Source organism: Silurus aristotelis (genome assembly GCF_946808225.1).
Source record: "Silurus aristotelis genome assembly, chromosome: 16".
Taxonomy (NCBI): domain Eukaryota; kingdom Metazoa; phylum Chordata; class Actinopteri; order Siluriformes; family Siluridae; genus Silurus; species Silurus aristotelis.
In genome coordinates this window covers 13938442-13956749 of record NC_139589.1, presented here as the reverse complement: position 1 = coordinate 13956749, position 18308 = coordinate 13938442, and the positions used below count along the sequence as shown (strand labels likewise).

The window sequence follows — 18308 nt, the reverse complement described above, 5'->3', positions numbered from 1 at the left end:
TAGTTGAGGGCAAATCTATAATTTTGCACTACTTTAAGAATGCTACTGTGAAACCATCATTTGGCTTTATAGCTACACCCAATCTAAAGTGATAACTGCCCATCAGTGTGTGCATCACCTACTTATTTCACTTGGAGCAATCAAGCATTTTCACTTCCGCTACCACTTTGGAATTTGTGGGTGGAGCTGTGAACTGTTTCAAGTACAGAACAGATTCCGATCATATAAATGATCCACGCTGGATTGAGCCACGTCAGAATGAAAAGGCATCCAACTAGAAACTTGTGACATCAGACTTCTAATTCAGCGGGTATGCAATAATTTTTTTATTCTAGTGCTAAATATGCCATGGGAATTAGTAAATAAGAAGAACCCTATCTGTCTTATTTTCACAATTGATACCTCAACAATGGCTCTGACCTTCCTGAATCATTTGGTAAGTGCTGTTTGTTGGGGAGTTTTGTGTTATTTAAACAATTAAAGATGCCTTTTACAAATTTCTACAAATTTCACAAGAAAGCACAATTAGATTACTTCAAATGGGAGCACTGATTTCTGGTATTTTCATAAGTGCTTCTCTTTGGGGTAGTTTCATCTGTGTGTAACTTGACTGCCCTCTGTGAATATTAGTAACATTAGTAACCATTACTTACATATTGGTAATTATTGCATGTGAAGATTCAGCTGAGAAAACAAGCAGCATTGTTGTCACAATCGATACCCCAACAATGGTCCTGACCTGTCTGAATTATTTGGTAAGTGCTATTTGTTGGGGTAGTTTAAAGTGATTCAAACACCTGGTTGACAAAGATCTTTAATTAGAGTTGTATTAACCTTAATGTAAACTGCTCCTCCTGTAAGCACAATTAGATTACTTCAAATAGAAGCACTCATTTTTATACCATTAATAAGTGCTACTCTTTGGGGCAGTCTCATCTGTGTCTATGACCAGGTAGAACAGATTTTTACCTCTGAATGTTACTCTAACTGTTGCGCATTTAGTGTTCTTTTCATGTAAGTGCAAACAAGTTGGGGCAGCTTTCAGTGAATGCCATCAACCAAAATGTGAATCAAGTCTAGGATGAAATCTAGATTTGAGATTCCAACCCAAACACAGAACATTTTAGAGATTTATTTGAATTCTGCCACATGAATTCAGTGACCTAGTTGAGGGCAAATCGGTAATTTTGCAATACTTTAAGAATGCTACTGTGAAACCATCATTTGGCTTTATAGCTACACCCAATTTAAAGTGATAACTGCCCATCAGTGTGTGCATCACCCACTTATTTCACGTGGAGTAATCATGCATTCTCACTTCTGCTGGATTTTGTGGGTGGAGCCGTGAACTGTTTCAAGTACAGAACAGATTCCGATCATATAAACGAACCACGCTGGATTCAGCCACGTCAGAATAAAAAGGCGTCCAACTACAAAATTGTGAGATCGGACTTCTATGTTAGCGGGTATGCAATGATTATTTTATTCTAGTGCTTAATATGCCAGGGGAAGAAGTAAATAAGAAGAACCCTGTCTTTCTTATTTTGGGGAGCTTTGTGTGATTTAAACAATTAAAGATGCCCTTTACAAATTTCTACAAATTTCACAAGAAAGCACAATTAGATTACTTCAAATGGGAGCACTGATTTCTGGTATTTTTATAAGTGATTCTCCTTGGGGCAGTCTCATCTGTGTCTATGACCAGTTGGAACTGATTTTTACCTCTGAATGTTACTCTAACTGTAGCACATTTACTGTTCTTTTAATGTAAGTGCTAACAAGTTGGGGCAGCTTTCAGTGAATGCAAACAGTCAAAATGTGAGTCCAGACTATGATCAAATCTAGATTTGAGATTCCAACACATGCACAGAACATTTGAAAGATTTATTTGAATTTTGCCACATGCATTCCGTGGACTACTTGACGACGAATCTGTAATGCGTCAGTACTTTGAGAATGCTACTGTGAAACCATCATTTGGCTTTATTGCTATTGATACCTCAACAATGGCTCCGACCTTGCATTAATCATTTGGTAAGTGCTATTCTTTGTGGAGTTTTGTGTGATTTTTACAATTAAAGATGCCTTTTACCATTTTCACAATTAGATTACTTCAAATGGGAGCACTGATTTCTGGTATTTTCATAAGTGCTTCTCTTTGGGGTAGTTTCATCTGTGTATTTAACTTGACTGCCCTCTGTGAATATTAGCAACATTACTAACCATTACTTACATATTAGTAATTATTACCTGTGAAGATTCAGCTGAGAACACAAGCAGCAAAATTGTCACAATTAATACCCCAACAATGGTTTTGACCTTCCTGAATCATTTGGTAAGTGCTATTTGTTGGGGAGTTTTATGTGATTTAAACCATAAAAGATTCCTTTTACCAATTTCTAAAACTTTTCAAAAGAAAGCACAATTAGGTTACTTCAAATGCACATATTTCATAAAAGTATTTCTCTTTCATATTCTTTTTTTCCAGTTTGAAACTGCAAATTGATATATAATATAATTATAAGAATTTTAATGCTCTACTATAGCTATACACAGAGGTGGGAAGTAATGGAGTACAAATACTTTGTTACTGTACTTAAACATGCTCCTGAGGCTCCAGTGACCACTGTTTCTGCCCCTCTCCCCCCCGTGGATCTTCCCACTTCATCCAGGCCTGCCTGGATGAAGTGGGAAGATCCACTTCCCACTTCATCCAGGCAGGCCTGGATGAAGTGGGAAGATCCACTTCATCCAGGCCTGCCTGGATTGGACTGTAGTTGATGTCAACAGTCTCCTACACTGACTCAGAAATACACTTCGCTTTTGATCATCATCACTGCACCCCGCAACATTGTATACCCGCCACAAATGGACATTCGGTGTAACCCAGATGAGGATGGGTTCCCTCTTGAGTCTGGTTCCTCTCAAGGTTTCTTCCTTATGCCATCTCGGGGAGTTTTTCCTTGCCACAGTCGCCAGTCGCCACTGGCTTGCTCATCAGGGACAAACTTACTCATAAAGAACATATTCATTTTTAATCACCGCATTATCTGTGTAAAGCTGCTTTGAGACAATGTTCATTGTTAAAAGCGCTATACAAATAAAAATGAATTGAATTGAATTGAATTAAGTAGATTTTTTTGGTATCAGTACTTTACTCCACTTTTTACTTTTACTCATTACATTTCGACACAAATATCTGTACTTTTACTTCTTACATTTTCAAAACAGACTCGTTACTTTTAGTATTATTTCTTCTCATTGAGCGCTGTTTCCAGCCTATCATCCTATCATCGCCCGGCTTTTTCACCATATCACTGGTGTATTATTCCCTGGCTATCAGACATAGACTAAGGATAGCGGAGCTAACAATGAGCAGCACGTCTACAAAAGGAATGGCTGATGTTAATTCAGAGGGAGTCACCAATGTTAATATAACTAACAACGAGAACATTCCTGAACACCTATGGCCATATATGAGGGAGATGTTTGAAATAATCGGCGTCAAAAAGGATACCTGGCGAATTGTGTCAACCCAAAAAACACGAAGTGCTGGCTTTCAAAAATTCGCCATCAAATTTGAGAAAGCACATATAGGTAATTTAACGTTTTATTGTTATTTTTCCTGTCATGAGCCATTTTAATATTTTCAGTAACAATAGTGTTTGCTATGTCTGTAATGTTAACATAAATTTATATGAGTGCACATTTCGGGCATGTGTTTGCTTGATTAGTAAATGTTAGTTAACTTTGCTAACTATACATTTGTAATGTTAGCTAGCTGTTATGTTTATTGAAATATTTCATTCATTTCATCTTTTCCCGCTTATCCGTAATAATGCTGCCCCCGCTTATCCGCGGGGGCAGCAGTCTAAGCAGATTCCCCAGACACTTCTCCGCTGCCCTAGCATGTAAACAACTAAAAGGCACACGTTCTTTTTCTGCACTTGCAGGTACCATGTATGAAATTCACACTGAGTTTAACATCCGTGACAAGATTGTTCGCACAACAACTGACAACGGCTCCAATTTTCTAAAAGCATTTAGAATCTATGGTGAGCTTGAAGAAAATAATATTCCAGAAACTGTGGAAGGGGCCAGGCAAAGTCAGATGGGAAAAATAGTGTGTGATGATGATGACTATGAAGAGAAAGAAAACAATGAGGGTGTTGAGTTTGTTGAAGCGGGAACAATTTTGGAATATCAATTGCCAAAACACCATCGCTGTGCCTGCCACCTCCTGAATCTGGTGTCTACAGATGATGTCTTGGAAGCCAATTTCAATTCAGCTTACAAGCGGCTGTCCCACTCAGCATTTGCAAAGTGCTCAAGTCTGTGGCACAAAAGTGCAAGATTCACCATAGCTGCTGAGATAATCAACTGCAAACTCCAGCTCTTGAGGCCAAATGACACTAGGTGGAATTCCCTTTTCCTAGCTGTGGAGAGGATTGTGAGAATTGTGAGGGAACAAGGAGAAAGAGCCATTTTAGCTGTCTGCAGTGTATTAAAAATTCCCATGTAAGTACCACGTAATTTTCAGAATTTGTTGTAGTATGATTAATACATTATTTATGAATGGATCTTTGACAGTTATGGAAATATTTTAAACAGACTTAGAATAAATACATTTCTAAAATAAGAAATAATGTAAAATAGTGCTATGAAACAATATTTCTACTGTGTATGAATTTTCTTTAATTATATGAAGTAAACTTACATTTTATATAAATGATAATATAAATATTTAATATTTAATATAAATTATATAGCACTACTCCTTAACATTACAAAAGAAAACCTGATATTTACTTTAACTTGCAACAAAACGTGACAGTCTTTTTATTTATTTATTTTTTGACAGATTCACTCCTGCTGAGCTTGCATTTCTGGAAGAATATGCAAAGACAATGAGCCCATTTGCAAAAACACTCAGTGTTCTTCAGGGAGAGACCACTGTGCAAATGGGGTGGTTGGTACCTACAGTAACACTTCTAAAGACAAAGCTTTAGCAAATTCGCATATCCTCCAGGTTCTGTGCGCCTTTGGTTGATGCTCTTCTAGCAGGAATCGAAAAACGTTTGAGAAAGATGCTTGTTGATCCAGAGCTAATCACCGCTGCGATTCTACTCCCAAAATTTAAGACGTGCTAGACAAGTGATGAATGTGTCCTGAAACTTGGTAAGCTTTGAACAGTTTGCTTTATGCTTTACTGCTGAAGATAACAAAATACAATTTGTCATAAAAAAAAAAAAAAAAACATAGTGAACAATTGTTTTTCATAAAGGTTTGGGCAAAATGATTTACCTAACCATCCTTGCTTAAAAAAATCCTTATTGGTCTTGTATTCCATAGGTCTTGACTATATTAAAAGCCACCTGAAACAACAAATGGAAGTGCATAAAAGTGAGACCTCACATTCCTCAGAAGATGATGACTTTATTTCAGCGATGAAAAAAAAGTTCCACTCTCGGGATGACATCAGTCAGCTAGAGACCTACCTCAACTGTCCCTCTGACACTTTGGAGATACTAAAGTCTTTCTCTGCACTCTGCCACTTGTCATTGAGGCTTAACACTCCGCTTCCAGCCTCAGCTGCCTGTGAGCAAATGTTCAGTACTGCAGGACTGATTCTTACACCAAAAAGAGTATGTATGGATTCCAAGAACTTTGAAAATCAACTGCTTCTCAAGCTAAACAAAGACTTTTGTTAATAAGGTTATGGCTTAATGCCAAGTTTATAAAACTTGAGGCTAAAAAGAAGGCTCTCATTGTTTGTTGTGTATGCCTTGCCTTAAAATTCCATGCCCCAGTTTTTGGAGTGGCTAAAGTTTTTTCCTCTACAATGTTGTTTATATAAGGGATGCTGCCACATGGTGCTATTTTGTTTTAATAATATGTTCGTAATATTCTTAATTTCCGTAATATGTAACTGTTATCCGAAATCTGATTCAGTCAGAGATCTATAGTTTCTATATGGTGTAAAACTGCTATAGAGGCAAAGTATAAATTAATTATTTTCTTCTCAAGATTTTCCTGTTTCAATTGCAATAAAATGCACAGTTTAACTCGCCTTAATTTTGTCATTTGTAAAACATCACAATAATTTTGAGTTGTTTTCAAGGACAGAGCTGGAATTTCCCTACAGTTTGGGATATGGCCTCGGTGATACACTTGGTATACACTATATTTCCAAAAGTATTTCCTGCCATATGTGGTTGTTTTCTGATCTCATCCCAGTGAACACCTTTGGGATGAATGTAAACGCTGACTCCACCCTACCTCACCTACATCAGTACCTGCCTTTCGTAACACCCTTGTGGCTGATGAACACAAATAACCATTTGCACACTCCAATATATATATATATATATATATATATATATATATATATATATATATATATATATATATATATATATATATATATATATATATATATATACAGTGTTGTGCTAGTTACTAAAAAATAGTAACTAGTTACAGTTACTCGTTACTTCATTCAAAAAGTAACTTAGTTACTTTGTTGATTACTTACAGCAAAAAGTTAACGTGTTACTGTTAAAAGTAACTTTTTTGTTACTTTTTTAAAGAACCTTCTTTAATGTTCCAATTAATGCCCTTTTATGCGATATGATCTATACAAACACAAAACTGACTTAAACACAAAGTCATTTTTAAACACTTTTATTTAAGTCAGACCAGCACACACTGAATATATCACAAGGATTTCTGAAATAAATAACAAAACAAGCTGAATAATATATTCACAATCAAAAACTAAAGTAGCTTCTGCATCATAAAAGCTGTTGTGTTGAGCCCTTAAAAATGTTCCTTTCACAGCTGAAGTATGAAAACTATCAACAATGTAGAACAGAACACCGGGTTAGCTTCTAGCTTCTAGCTCCTCAGGCATGGAGGTCCTGGAGGAGCTTCAACAGATTGAAGGTGCTGTTTATCTCAGTAGATACGAGCTTCGAACCAGAAAGACACAGCTTACATTTGCCTTAAAAGTTTTTGTCTCTATACTTAACTAAAGTGAAATAATGAGCATATTTCCACTTTGAGAAACTCGTCTTGCTCTCGCCTCGACTCGCCATTACTGCCGCACAGACCTGAATAAACGGAGACACGCCCTCAGTGCGTCTTCTTCGTGTTTACAGTGGTTCATCCACCAATCCTACAATGCGTTTTCTTCCTGTTTACAGTGGTTCAGCCACCAATCCTACAATGCGACGCTGCTGTAAGCAGGTTAGGCTGTAGTCTACACTTCAGCCGAAATTCATTCATTAAAAAAGTAACGGGTAACGCACCATACGGTAACGGTAACAAAGTTACTTTATTTTAAAAAGTAACGCGTTACAGTATTAGTTACTGTAAAAAAAATAATTAGTTACTGTAAAAAGTAACGCGTTACCGGTAACTGGTACTGGTAACGCGTAACTGCCCAACACTGTATATATATATATATATATATATATATATATATATATATATATATATATATATATATATATATATATATATATATATATAGTAGTAACGGCGACTTTTTACTTAAGTACATGTCAGAGCCCATACTTCTTTACTTTAACTTGACTAAATAAGTGTTTAGTACTTCAACTTTTACTGGAGTCTTTTAAAATGAGTATCTGTACTTATAGTATAGTAGTAACAGCGACTTTTTACTTAAGTACATGTCAGAGCCCATACTTCTTTACTTTAACTTGACTACATAAGTGTTCAGTACTTCAACTTTTACTGGAGTCTTTTAAAATGAGTATCTGTACTTCTACTTGAGTAAAGGATGTGTGTACTTTTGCCACCTTTGGCTATACAGAGGAATGCTGCAAGAGCTCATTTAGTCAAGCTGCTTCCGCGATGGCGCTTGAATCATAGAAGCCCCGCCTCCTTCGTGCCGTCATCGTCCCTGATTGGTCGGGTATTCGTTGCAAAAGTGGCGCTGTATCTTGTACGCGCTCGCGCTGCCGTTGTCATGACAACTTTATTTACTGTGTCGCTATTGGTGAATTTCTATCAAACGTCCACTGACCGCCAAAAATGGAGGTACATAGCAAAGAAGCCAGCGAAACTGATCAAATTCAGAAGGAAGATAACAAAATAAGGCCGGATAATAAGACAGGTAACACAGATACAACCGCTTCAAATGCTCTGTGTGTGCGTGTGCGTGCGTGTGTGTTTGTGCGTGTGAGTGTATTTTACCCGTATATAGCATACTGTGTTCTATAAAAAGTGCAGGTATGAGGTAACGAGTAAAGCAGCTCAGAGCAAACGACACTAAAATATAAAGGTGCATTGTGCATAGAACCTCAGTTGATATACAGATATCATGTAGTACTTACACCTTAATTTGCAAAGATTCCAGGGAGAGAATGAGGTATAAGTCAAGTAAGTGGTGGTAACGAAGGATCAATCAGAGTTCAAACAGCATTTATAATGTACAGTGCAGTTATTTTTTTACTTGTTTCTTAAACATGGGTCAGCAGGCAAATGTACAGTTTAGCTCAGGTCATAATGGTCATGTTCATTTCAGCATTGAATGAAGAGTTCAGAAGTCTGACATATGTAATTCGTTACTCTACTTAATTATTTCTGTCTGGAGAGACTTTAACTTCACTACATTTCAATGAGAATGACAAAAACTTATTTTTTACTCAACTACATTTCGCAAAATCAGTCATTCCTTTTGACCTTTTTATTTATGAGTACCGTAATTTCCTAACTATTAAGCGCACACAAATATAAGCCTCACCCACTGAATTTTACAAATATTTTTATTTTGAACATAAATACGCCGCACATGTCTATTAGCTGCAGGTGCCTACATTAAAACTAATGAACTTTAATGAAAGACAGTGTCTGTTACACGGCGTGTATCTAAACAGTAGCCTACCAAGAAAGTCTTTGTTCACTGTCTTCCTCCTTCCTTTCACAACAATTTCTCTCGAGAGTTTTTCTTTTGGCATCGTCATGCATTTAAAAATCACCATCAGTGAATCTTTTCTCCCGATGCCGTGCAGCTCAGAACACAGGTGAAGTGCGTTTTTTCATGCCCGGTTGTTTTCAGCGTGACGAATGATTCACATTTCCTGAGCGGCAGGTCAAACGTCGGAGGAACCTCATCCATATTTATGATGTGGTGTGGCCCGAATCAGGGGGAGCACACCTGATTTGATATAAAGAGTTTCATTGGTTTACCTTAACCCGTTCAGCAATTTCATTGGTCTAATGTTATGGGGATCAGTTTTTTGGCTTGAAGCTTGTGAAACCGGGAAAAACCCAGAAAAAATCCATAAATTAGCCGCTTCATTGTTTAAGCCGCAGGGTTCAAAGCGTGGGAAAAAAGTAGCGTCTTATAGTACGGAAAATACGGTAGATAAAAACTTAACTGGTCAATCACCCAGAAATCCACCAATCAGGGTCGAGCTCGCGCTCCGTTTTAAACTTGTTTGGATGGCGTCGCATCTTGTTTGGGGGTATCATGTCACGGTAAATGAACCTGGTCGGGAATGTGAGTCTGACCCACCGCCCAGAGAAGTTCCCTCATACAATCCGAAAGGAGAGGCGGGGGTTGGGTGACGTCATGTCAACAAGGAGAGCTGATCCCAAATTAAAATTATGGATAACAAAATGGTCTAAACCCATCACTTCGGGGAAAAAAACAGAAACGAAGGGGAAAATGTGCAAAAGATAAAGGTGTTCTTGCAAAAGATAAAGGTGTGCATGCTATGCTTTTATGCTTAGAGAAACAATATTTCTTTTAGCTCGCATAACATTATAATTTATAGCATGTAGTTTATCATAATGTGTGTAGATTGCAACAAAACAATGACCTAACTAGGCTAGTTGGATTGTAGTAAAACTAGCACTTATTGATTTGGTTACCTTTAATCAAGACAGTGGCGGGCGGTGCATTTGGTACCTGGGCCTTCGGTGGGGACGTACCCGACTTAATCCACCTGTTAATACCACCACTATCGCGTCGCAATAATATAAACCATCAATACTGTACAAAAACGCAAAATAACAACACGTGGCATTACAGAGTGAGAGACATTTCACATATGGAGGGTAAATAACATTTTACTAAAGCAAGAAACCCAGTTAAGACTCCAAACCTCTACAGTACCACCGCAACTGTACCACCTACATCATCAGGACCAGTTCAGAATCAATATTCGTCTAATAACATGACAAAAACATTAATAATGTAAATAAAATATAACCTACTCACCAGAGATGCATATTCATAATTTGCACTGCTCCTCAGAAGCTGTAAGCCAAAACCCTTTCCCGGCTGAGACAAGCTAGCTAGCTTCGGGGTTGGCCGACCTCTCCTAGCCGTCTAGCTGTTCTTGAAAATTGATTTTACTAAACCTATTTCTCTTCCTCGGTAGGTGTAAAAAAGTCTAACTCAGATGTATTAATGTGTGCAGATCATGAGAGAAATGTGTTTTGCCAGTCGAACTTGGCTGTAACAGTTTACCTCTGACCAACCAATCAGAGGACGGAAAAATGCTGACGCTAATCTGGGCCAGCTAGCTGTCCTGTGAGGCGAATGTGAAAACTGATTGGTTAAAGGAACCTAATAGAGCTATTTATTAAGGAAACTATGATAAATTAAAAAAAGGCCAGCAAAACAGACTTTGCAGGCCCTGGGCAGATTAGATTGACACGGCAGCACATAAAGGCTGAAATCTGTTTGGACAAAAAAATCTGGAACAAAATGGAACAAATATTAGAATTTAGGTTGTAAATGTAAGTCAGTGCTTCTGATTGTGTTTAGGCCAGCATAGAAGGCTTTGCTGGCTCTGACCGCCTGCCACTGAATCGAGGGGATGTCATACAGGTTCTCTGTGATTGTACGGGTGACGCACACATCACCGGGTGGAGATTGTGAGCTGCAGGCCATCAATTGAAATCGCAGCTTTGTTTTGTGGTTCTGTGTTTCCACCGTAAACATAATATAAGTTGAAATCATGTGGAACTGTGACCTTACTGATGTTTGGAAGTACTGTTGTTTGGTTTATATTCTGTGACGGCATGGATGCATGCCCACATGCTTTGTAGGTTGCAGTTATTGAAGATGTTCTTTATCTAAAAGTACTGAAAGCAGTGTCATGTGCCTTTAGCAGAATTCATTATTCAATTCTTTTTTTGTTTAATAATCTAATTGTAATTTGCTAAAATATTATTTAAGGCCCCTTTAACATCTAAACCAAGCCAAAGTTGGAGGCATGAGGTACATTTGTAAATGTAGTTCATTTAGAGTGCTAAAGTGATCTTGGTGTATGAAGTCAGACTGTTTAAATTGTTTAAAATGTTTTACTTGTCAATAAACTCTTGGCCAGAACAGTCCTCATAGCAGCTTATATGTTGCAGATTCTTAGTGATTCGAGCAACTTATTATATCATCAGTCAGCATATTTCCGTGTATATGTACTTTATCTGAGCACTTTTATTTATTTTTTTAATTCTTTACTACATTTTAATGCATAAAATCATTTGATTCCTGAAATTGCAACATGCAGGAAAATATAAAATGTTTTTGTACTGACTCAGTAATGCAATACTTATAAAAGATTTGTCAAGTCAAGTTTATTTCTATAGCGCTTATCACTGATGAGCAAGCCATGGCGACTGTGGCAAGGAAAAAGGCCCTTAGATGTTAGGAGGAAGAGACCTTGAGAGGAACCAGACTCAAAAGGGGAACCCATCCTTATTTGGGTGATACCAAGTGTATGATTATAAATCCTAAAACAATTAGTGTAGCTGCTGTTCATAATATTAACAAGCACAAGTTGATAATGTGATGTGATCAGATTTACTGGAGCACAAGATTATGATATGTGATATGTGTTGTGTAGGACTTGCTAAAAAGATACGTCTTCAAACTGCGCTTAAACTGGGAGAGTGTGTCTGCGCCCTGAACACCATCAGGAAGTACATGCTTTTAAATGCAGGAATAAATGTTGGAACTTCTGTGTACTGGTTTTTGGGCCGATAAGCAAGATCTCCATCTTATCAGAATTTAATTATCAAGAAGGAGAGGAATGTGGAAGGGCAGATGGTGGTAGATTTTGCTAAAAGGATGAAAATGGCACTGGTGAACACTTATTTTAAGAAGAAGGAGGATCATAGGACGTATAAGAGTGGAGGAAGGTGCATACAGGTGGACTATGTTCCATGTAGGAGATGCAACCTAAAGGAGATTGGAGACTGTAAGATGTTGGCAGGGGACAGTGTAGCTAGACAGCATCGGATGGTGGTCTGTAGGATGGTTTTAGAGGTGGAAAATAAGAGGAGGAGTGTGAGGAGTGGAAAAAGAATAAGATGGTGGAAACTAAAGGAGTAAGACTGTAGTACGAGAGGAAGTTCAGGGAAGCGGTCAGACAGGGGCTCAGTGGTGGTGAAGAGGTGCTGGATGATTGGGCCAGGCAGAGGGACCGAGCTGGAAAGGATGTGCTGCAAGTTAGAACAATAAAGGATGGAGAGGGAAATGTGTTGACTAGTGAGGAGAGTGTGTTGAGAAGAGTGAGAGAGTATTTTAAGCAGCTGATGAATGAGGTAAAATGGGGGGGATAGAAGGTTGGATGGTGTGGAGATGGTGAAGCAGGAAGTGGATAGGATTAGTAAGGAGGAAGTGAGAGGTGCAATTAAGAGGATGAAGAGTGGAAGGTCGGTTAGACCAGAAAACATACCGATAGAAGCATGGAGATGTTTAGGTGAGATGGCAGTGGATTTTTTTTTAAAAGATTGTTTAACATGATTTTGGAAGGTGAGAGGATGCCTGAGGAAGGGAGAAGGAGTGTGTTGGTAGCAATCTTTAAGAAAAAGGGAGATGTGCTGACCTGCAGTAACTGCAGGGGAATTAAGTTGATCAGTCACACCATGAAGTTATGGGAAAGAGTAGTGGAAGCCAGGCTGAGAGAAGAGGTGACCATCAGTGAACAACAGTATGGTTTCATGCCAAGGAGGAGCACCACAGAAGCCTTATTTGCTTTGAGAATGTTGATGGAGAAGAATAGAGAAGGTCAGAAGGAGTTGCATTGTGTGTTTGTGGATTTAGAGAAAGCGTATGACAGGGTGCAGAGAGAGGAATTGTGGTACTGTATGAGGAAGTCAGGTGTGTCAGAGAGGTATGTGAGGGTACAACAGACTGGTTTAAGGTGAAGGTTGGACTGCATCGAAGATTGCAGTGATGATGGACAGGTTGACGGACAACATCAGACAGGAGTCCCCGTGAACTATGATGTCTGCGGATGATATTGTTATTTGTGGTGAGAGGTGGATGTATGCCCTGGAGTGAAGGGGAATGAAAGTCAAGTGTGTGTGAATGAGAGGGAGGGCAGTGGAATGGTGCGGTTGCAGACAGAAGAGGTGGAGAAGGTGGAGGATTTCAGGTACCTGGGGTCAACAGTGCAAAGTAATGTAGAGTGTGTTAGAGAAGTGAAGAAAAGAGTGCAGGCAGGGTGGAGTGGGAGGAGAAGAGTGGCAGGAGTGATTTGTGATAGTAGGGTTTTCTGCAAGAGTGAAAGGGAAAGTTTATAGGACTGTGGTGAGACCTGGGATGTTGTATGGTTTAGACTCTAGAGTGTTAGAGAAGTGAAGAAAAGAGTGGCATTTAGTAAAAAACAGGAGGCGGAGCTGGAGGTAGCAGAGCTGAAGATGTTGAGGTTTTGGTTGGGGGTGACGAGGATGGACAGGATTTAAAATAAGTTTATTAGAGGAACAGCACATCTCGGACATTTCAGAGACAAGGTGAGGGAGGCGAGATTGAGATGGTTTGGACATGTGCAGAGGAGGGACATGGGGTATATTGGTAGAAGAATTCTGAAAATGGAGCCACCAGGAAGGAGGAAAAAAGGAAGGCCATGGAGGCGGTTAATGGATGTGGTGAGGGAAGACATGCAGGTAGTTGGGTTGAAAGAGGCAGATGTAGAGGACAGAGGGGTATGGAGATGGATGGTCTGCTGTGGCGACCCCTAATGGAAGAAGCCGAAAGAAGAAGAAGGCGGTCTGGTGATGTTTTGTTTAACCCCAAAATAGTTTAGTAAGTCCACAAATGATATTCCTAGGGCATCATTTACATCATCTCTGTGAATATTAAAATCTCCTACAAGCAACACTTTATTAAAATTGATCAAGAGGTCTGAAAGAAAACAAGCAAACTGTTGAAGATAATCAACGTAGGGCCCTGGGGGTCTATACACCGTGGCCAGAGCGAGAGATAGTTGCACTATAAATGATTGCTACACCACCCCCAGTCTGAAGGGGCTCATGCTTATAAGCATATACTGACGGTATAGACTCGTTTGGACCCATATAATCATTTGGTTTAATCCAGGTCTCGGTGAGACAGAGTGCATCGAGATTATTATCAGTGATGATCTCATTTGCAATGAGTGCTTTGGTTGCAAGTGATCTAATGTTTAGATGATTTTTTTTTTTTGTGTTATTTATTTATATATGTCTTATCTGACATTTTCCAATTTTAACTGCAATAAGATTATTTCTGGATCTTGTGTATTGGTTTCTTGATCATACTACACGGAGAATAGACACGGTTTCTGTAAAGTGGGCCGTGTGTGTACTTGTAACTAGTTGGTTTGTTGTACAAATGTTGTCATAGTTGTAAATTGCATAATGTCTTTCTAGTCAGATGGAATGCACATCCTGGAGATGTTGTCTGATAGAACTGTAGCTCCAACTCTGCTGGGGTGCAGGCCATCAGGATGGAAAGACCTAGGACGCTCCCAGAAAAGATTCCAATTAGTAGTAGTTTATAATAAAGAGTAGTTTGTGTTCTCAACACCATGACTGTAGCCATTCATTTAGTGCAAAAAATCCACTAAACTTCTTAATTTCTCGATGGTAAGTGGGAAGAGGTCCGGATACTATAATCCTTTTTGGGGGTGATGTGCTACATACCATCTCCACCAGGATCCTGATATCCCTCTGTAAGGTCTCAGTTGCTTCCGCCTGGTGTTATTCCTGCATGGAGAACAACAGCTCCGAAGTTCTCGTTCAGGATTGAGGTGTTTGTACTGACAAAATTATGGGTGCTTAAGCCTGGCACAGTATTGCATGACTCTGTTCTGTTCACTGTTTAAACTAGAAATGTAAGTTTGTAATGATTTGTATTTATTCTAATTTAAAGCTTTTTATATTTTTATTTTTAGATAAATTTAACATAACCAAGTTCAAAGATAAAAAAGGCAACATCAAAAGGCCAATGAATGCCTACATGGTTTGGGCAAGGATACACCGACCCATTTTTTCCAAGGCCAACCCGAGTGCCAGCTCTGCAGAGATCAGCATGCAGCTTGGAGCTGAGTGGAACAAACTGAGTGAGAAAGAAAAGAAGCCCTACTACACAGATTCGTGGAGGCTTAAACAGGAACATGAACAGTTGTTTCCTGGTAAGATGAACATTGTTTTATGACAATTAAAAAAATTCAAGACAAATACATCAACCCTGACACTTTATTTTATGTTTTATGTCCCTCCTTACTATTTAAATTCTTCTTTCCTGTCATGTAGATTGGGTTTATAAGCCACATCCAAAGAAGGGAAGGGGATGCAGCCAAAAAGTGACACCTCAGGACAGCACTGGTATTTCATTGTTTGTATTATATATATATATATATATATATATATATATATATATATATATATATATATATATATATATATATATATATATATTATTATTATTCTAGCAATAGTTAATTACATTTAAACCATTACTACTACACTTTATATGTAATGGCAACACAGACCCTCTATGACAGGGGTCTCCAATCTTTTCCAGAAAGGGCCAGTGTGGGTGCAGGTTTTCATTCCAACCAATCAATGGTCACACCTGATAGTCATTGAAAATGAAGATCATTAGATTTGAACAGGTAGAATTTGGTGTGGACTTGCTTGGTTGGAATAAAAACCTGCACCCACACTGGCCCTTTCTGGAAAAGATTGGAGACCCCTGCTCTATGATAACACCCATGCTCATGTTATGTTGCTTTATTATGGTGCTTACAATTTTTTTTCCAATTGGCTTGCAGTTAAAATCCTTTAACCTTTTAATCCATTCAGTTTTAGTAACCACTTTATCCTAGTCAGTATCCGTCACAGGAAATGTAATTAATAATTAAAAAAATTCTAACAGATTTAATACTTCTTTCCTTTTCAGGAAAATAATAAGCTATATCTTCAGAACATAACTACAAAACTATCATCCGCTTCCATGATAGTTTATATTGCCGCATTAAATTCATGAACTCCATCTTGCCTGTTCTATTACAATAATAAGGTATCTCTTAACATAGGGAGTGAGCCAAAACATTTTGTATGTCTTTGTATCTTTGTAGGCAGCTTGCAGAGTAGTGACTCACATAACAGACCTGATCATGAATCAAATCAGCATTTAGTCATGAACATGCCAGTAAACGTATCAGTCCATGATCAGTCTGTGCATGATTTTACTGATCACCTCCCTGGCCCTAGCCAGCAAAACTCACAAGAACTGCTGTCTTCTGGAGACACCTGCTTAGATCCACCTCTTTTGCATTCTGTTTCACCATTTTGCATGCCTGAGCTGACATTCACCCAAACAAAGTAAGTTCGTAAACTGCATTGAAACAGTTTCAGAAGGATGACATGCAAATTAAGTATTACCCTGCATCTTAAATAATTGCCATCATGAGCATTGATTAACTTTGATATTCAGATAAAATTGTGCAATTCTGTTCACAGCACCTGCCACAGTTCTGACTGCACAGGTAGCGAGGCTCACGTCGTGGGCCAGGATGATATCCCTTGGCTGACCAATGACATCTTTTCTCTCTTAAACGAGGACAATGTCTACTTTAAACAGTCTGGAGCCCAGACTTATACTGAAGACACCCACAACAGCATAGACATTCTAAATTCTGTACCAGTCCTGGACATAGGTGCCTTTGAGGATCTTTTGAACCAACTTCATCAGATGGACAATGTTTCAGGAATAGAGGAAGATGGTGAAATTAGGACATTTCATGTGCTTTAGTGTGAATGCTGTTATACCAAACTTAAGTTTAAGTTTTTAAAGATTTTGTCTATCCCAGAGAGCATTCAATGATGTATTTTTTCTTTTTCTAATATACCCTTTAGGAAACTCAGTAATATATGATGATGTTTAAAGAAAAGGGGTTTGGCAAAAACTGATTTATACAGTAGGTGCATCATTTATAGGTAGCTTCTTTTTGTTACTGAGTAGTAAAATTTTATCACAACTGTTGTTGTGCAACTGTTTGGGCTATTGCTAACACTATTGGCTTGTGCCTGGCAAAAACCCTTGCCAGTCAATGTCATGCCACACTGCATTATGGGATCATGCTGCTATTCCTGCAGGTTTAGTGCTTTGTTAGGAATGATGTTGAGGATTTAATGTAATTCTTTATTTTATTTGATGCAAAAAAAAAATACTAGAGAATGCTCTTCATTGCATATCAAACAAATGTATATGGCTGGCAGTCAATAGGGGCAGAACCTGATTCACATAAACATCTGTACGTCATAATTGAGCCCATGGATTGGCACAAAAAAAAAAGATTTGTTCAGGAGACGATTCTAGGGACATCAGCAAAGTCAACCAGCGTCCAGCAGATATTCTGACATTGTTAAAACTGGGTTCAGCGCACAACACCAGGTGTCATTTATAAACATGGCGTATGCACAAAACAGTGCTGGAAACACTTCCTACGCAAATTATCTATTTAAAACAAACTTGGAAGTAGAACGTGTTTAGGGATGAGCGAATCCGAATTATTCCGCATTAAATCTTATGGGTTATAAAATCTTTAGATCAGGATCCTTCTGATCAGAACCCAGCAGACATATCAGGTGAGTGGCTCTAGATTCAAATCAGTTTTAGCTATTCACTAAGTAATTACCAATAAGCTTAAGAAATGTAAATAATGCATAAACAAACCAACCAAACAAACCATTCAGCCCTGTCCCAGAGAGCTCTTAGGAGAAAACCTCCTAAACCGCAATGACACAAGTCAGCGATTTCATGCAAGTGCTAAGTCAAGTGAAAAATCACCTTTTTTTTTTTTTTTTTTTTTCACACCCTGTGAAATGCACATACAGTGAGGAAAATAAGTATTTGAACACCCTGCTATTTTGCAAGTTCTCCCACTTAGAAATCATGGAGGGGTCTGAAATTGTCATCGTAGGTGCATGTCCACTGTGAGAGACATAATCTAAAAAAAAAATCCAGAAATCACAATATATGATTTTTAAACTAT

General features: G+C 38.3%; 1 protein-coding gene across 2 annotated transcripts; it reads left to right on the top strand.

Annotated features, from left to right (window-relative positions):
• Positions 1 to 8025: 8025 nt before the first annotated feature.
• On the top strand, positions 8026 to 17090 carry LOC310739351 (transcription factor SOX-30-like). Of its 2 annotated transcripts, XM_083565267.1 has the most exons (5): positions 8026 to 8140; positions 15201 to 15440; positions 15562 to 15633; positions 16389 to 16635; positions 16774 to 17090. In XM_083565267.1, exons 1-5 carry the CDS (start codon positions 8059 to 8061, stop codon positions 17063 to 17065), a joined length of 933 nt encoding a protein of 310 aa, XP_083421393.1. In that variant the 5' UTR covers positions 8026 to 8058; the 3' UTR covers positions 17066 to 17090. The 2 variants fall into 2 exon arrangements, with proteins under 2 accessions (XP_083421393.1, XP_083421394.1); XM_083565268.1 differs by lacking the exon at positions 16389 to 16635 and having other exon boundaries at positions 16774 to 16991.
• The last annotated feature ends 1218 nt before the right edge of the window (positions 17091 to 18308 follow it).

Excerpts from the sequence above, each read along its gene's own strand:
- LOC310739351 (XM_083565267.1), top strand. The coding sequence starts at position 8,059 with ATGGAGGTACATAGCAAAGAAGCCAGCGAAACTGATCAAATTCAGAAG. Across the intron at positions 15,441-15,561 it reads ACATGAACAGTTGTTTCCTG|ATTGGGTTTATAAGCCACAT; the intron begins GTAAGATGAACA and ends CCTGTCATGTAG. Across the intron at positions 15,634-16,388 it reads GACACCTCAGGACAGCACTG|GCAGCTTGCAGAGTAGTGAC; the intron begins GTATTTCATTGT and ends GTATCTTTGTAG.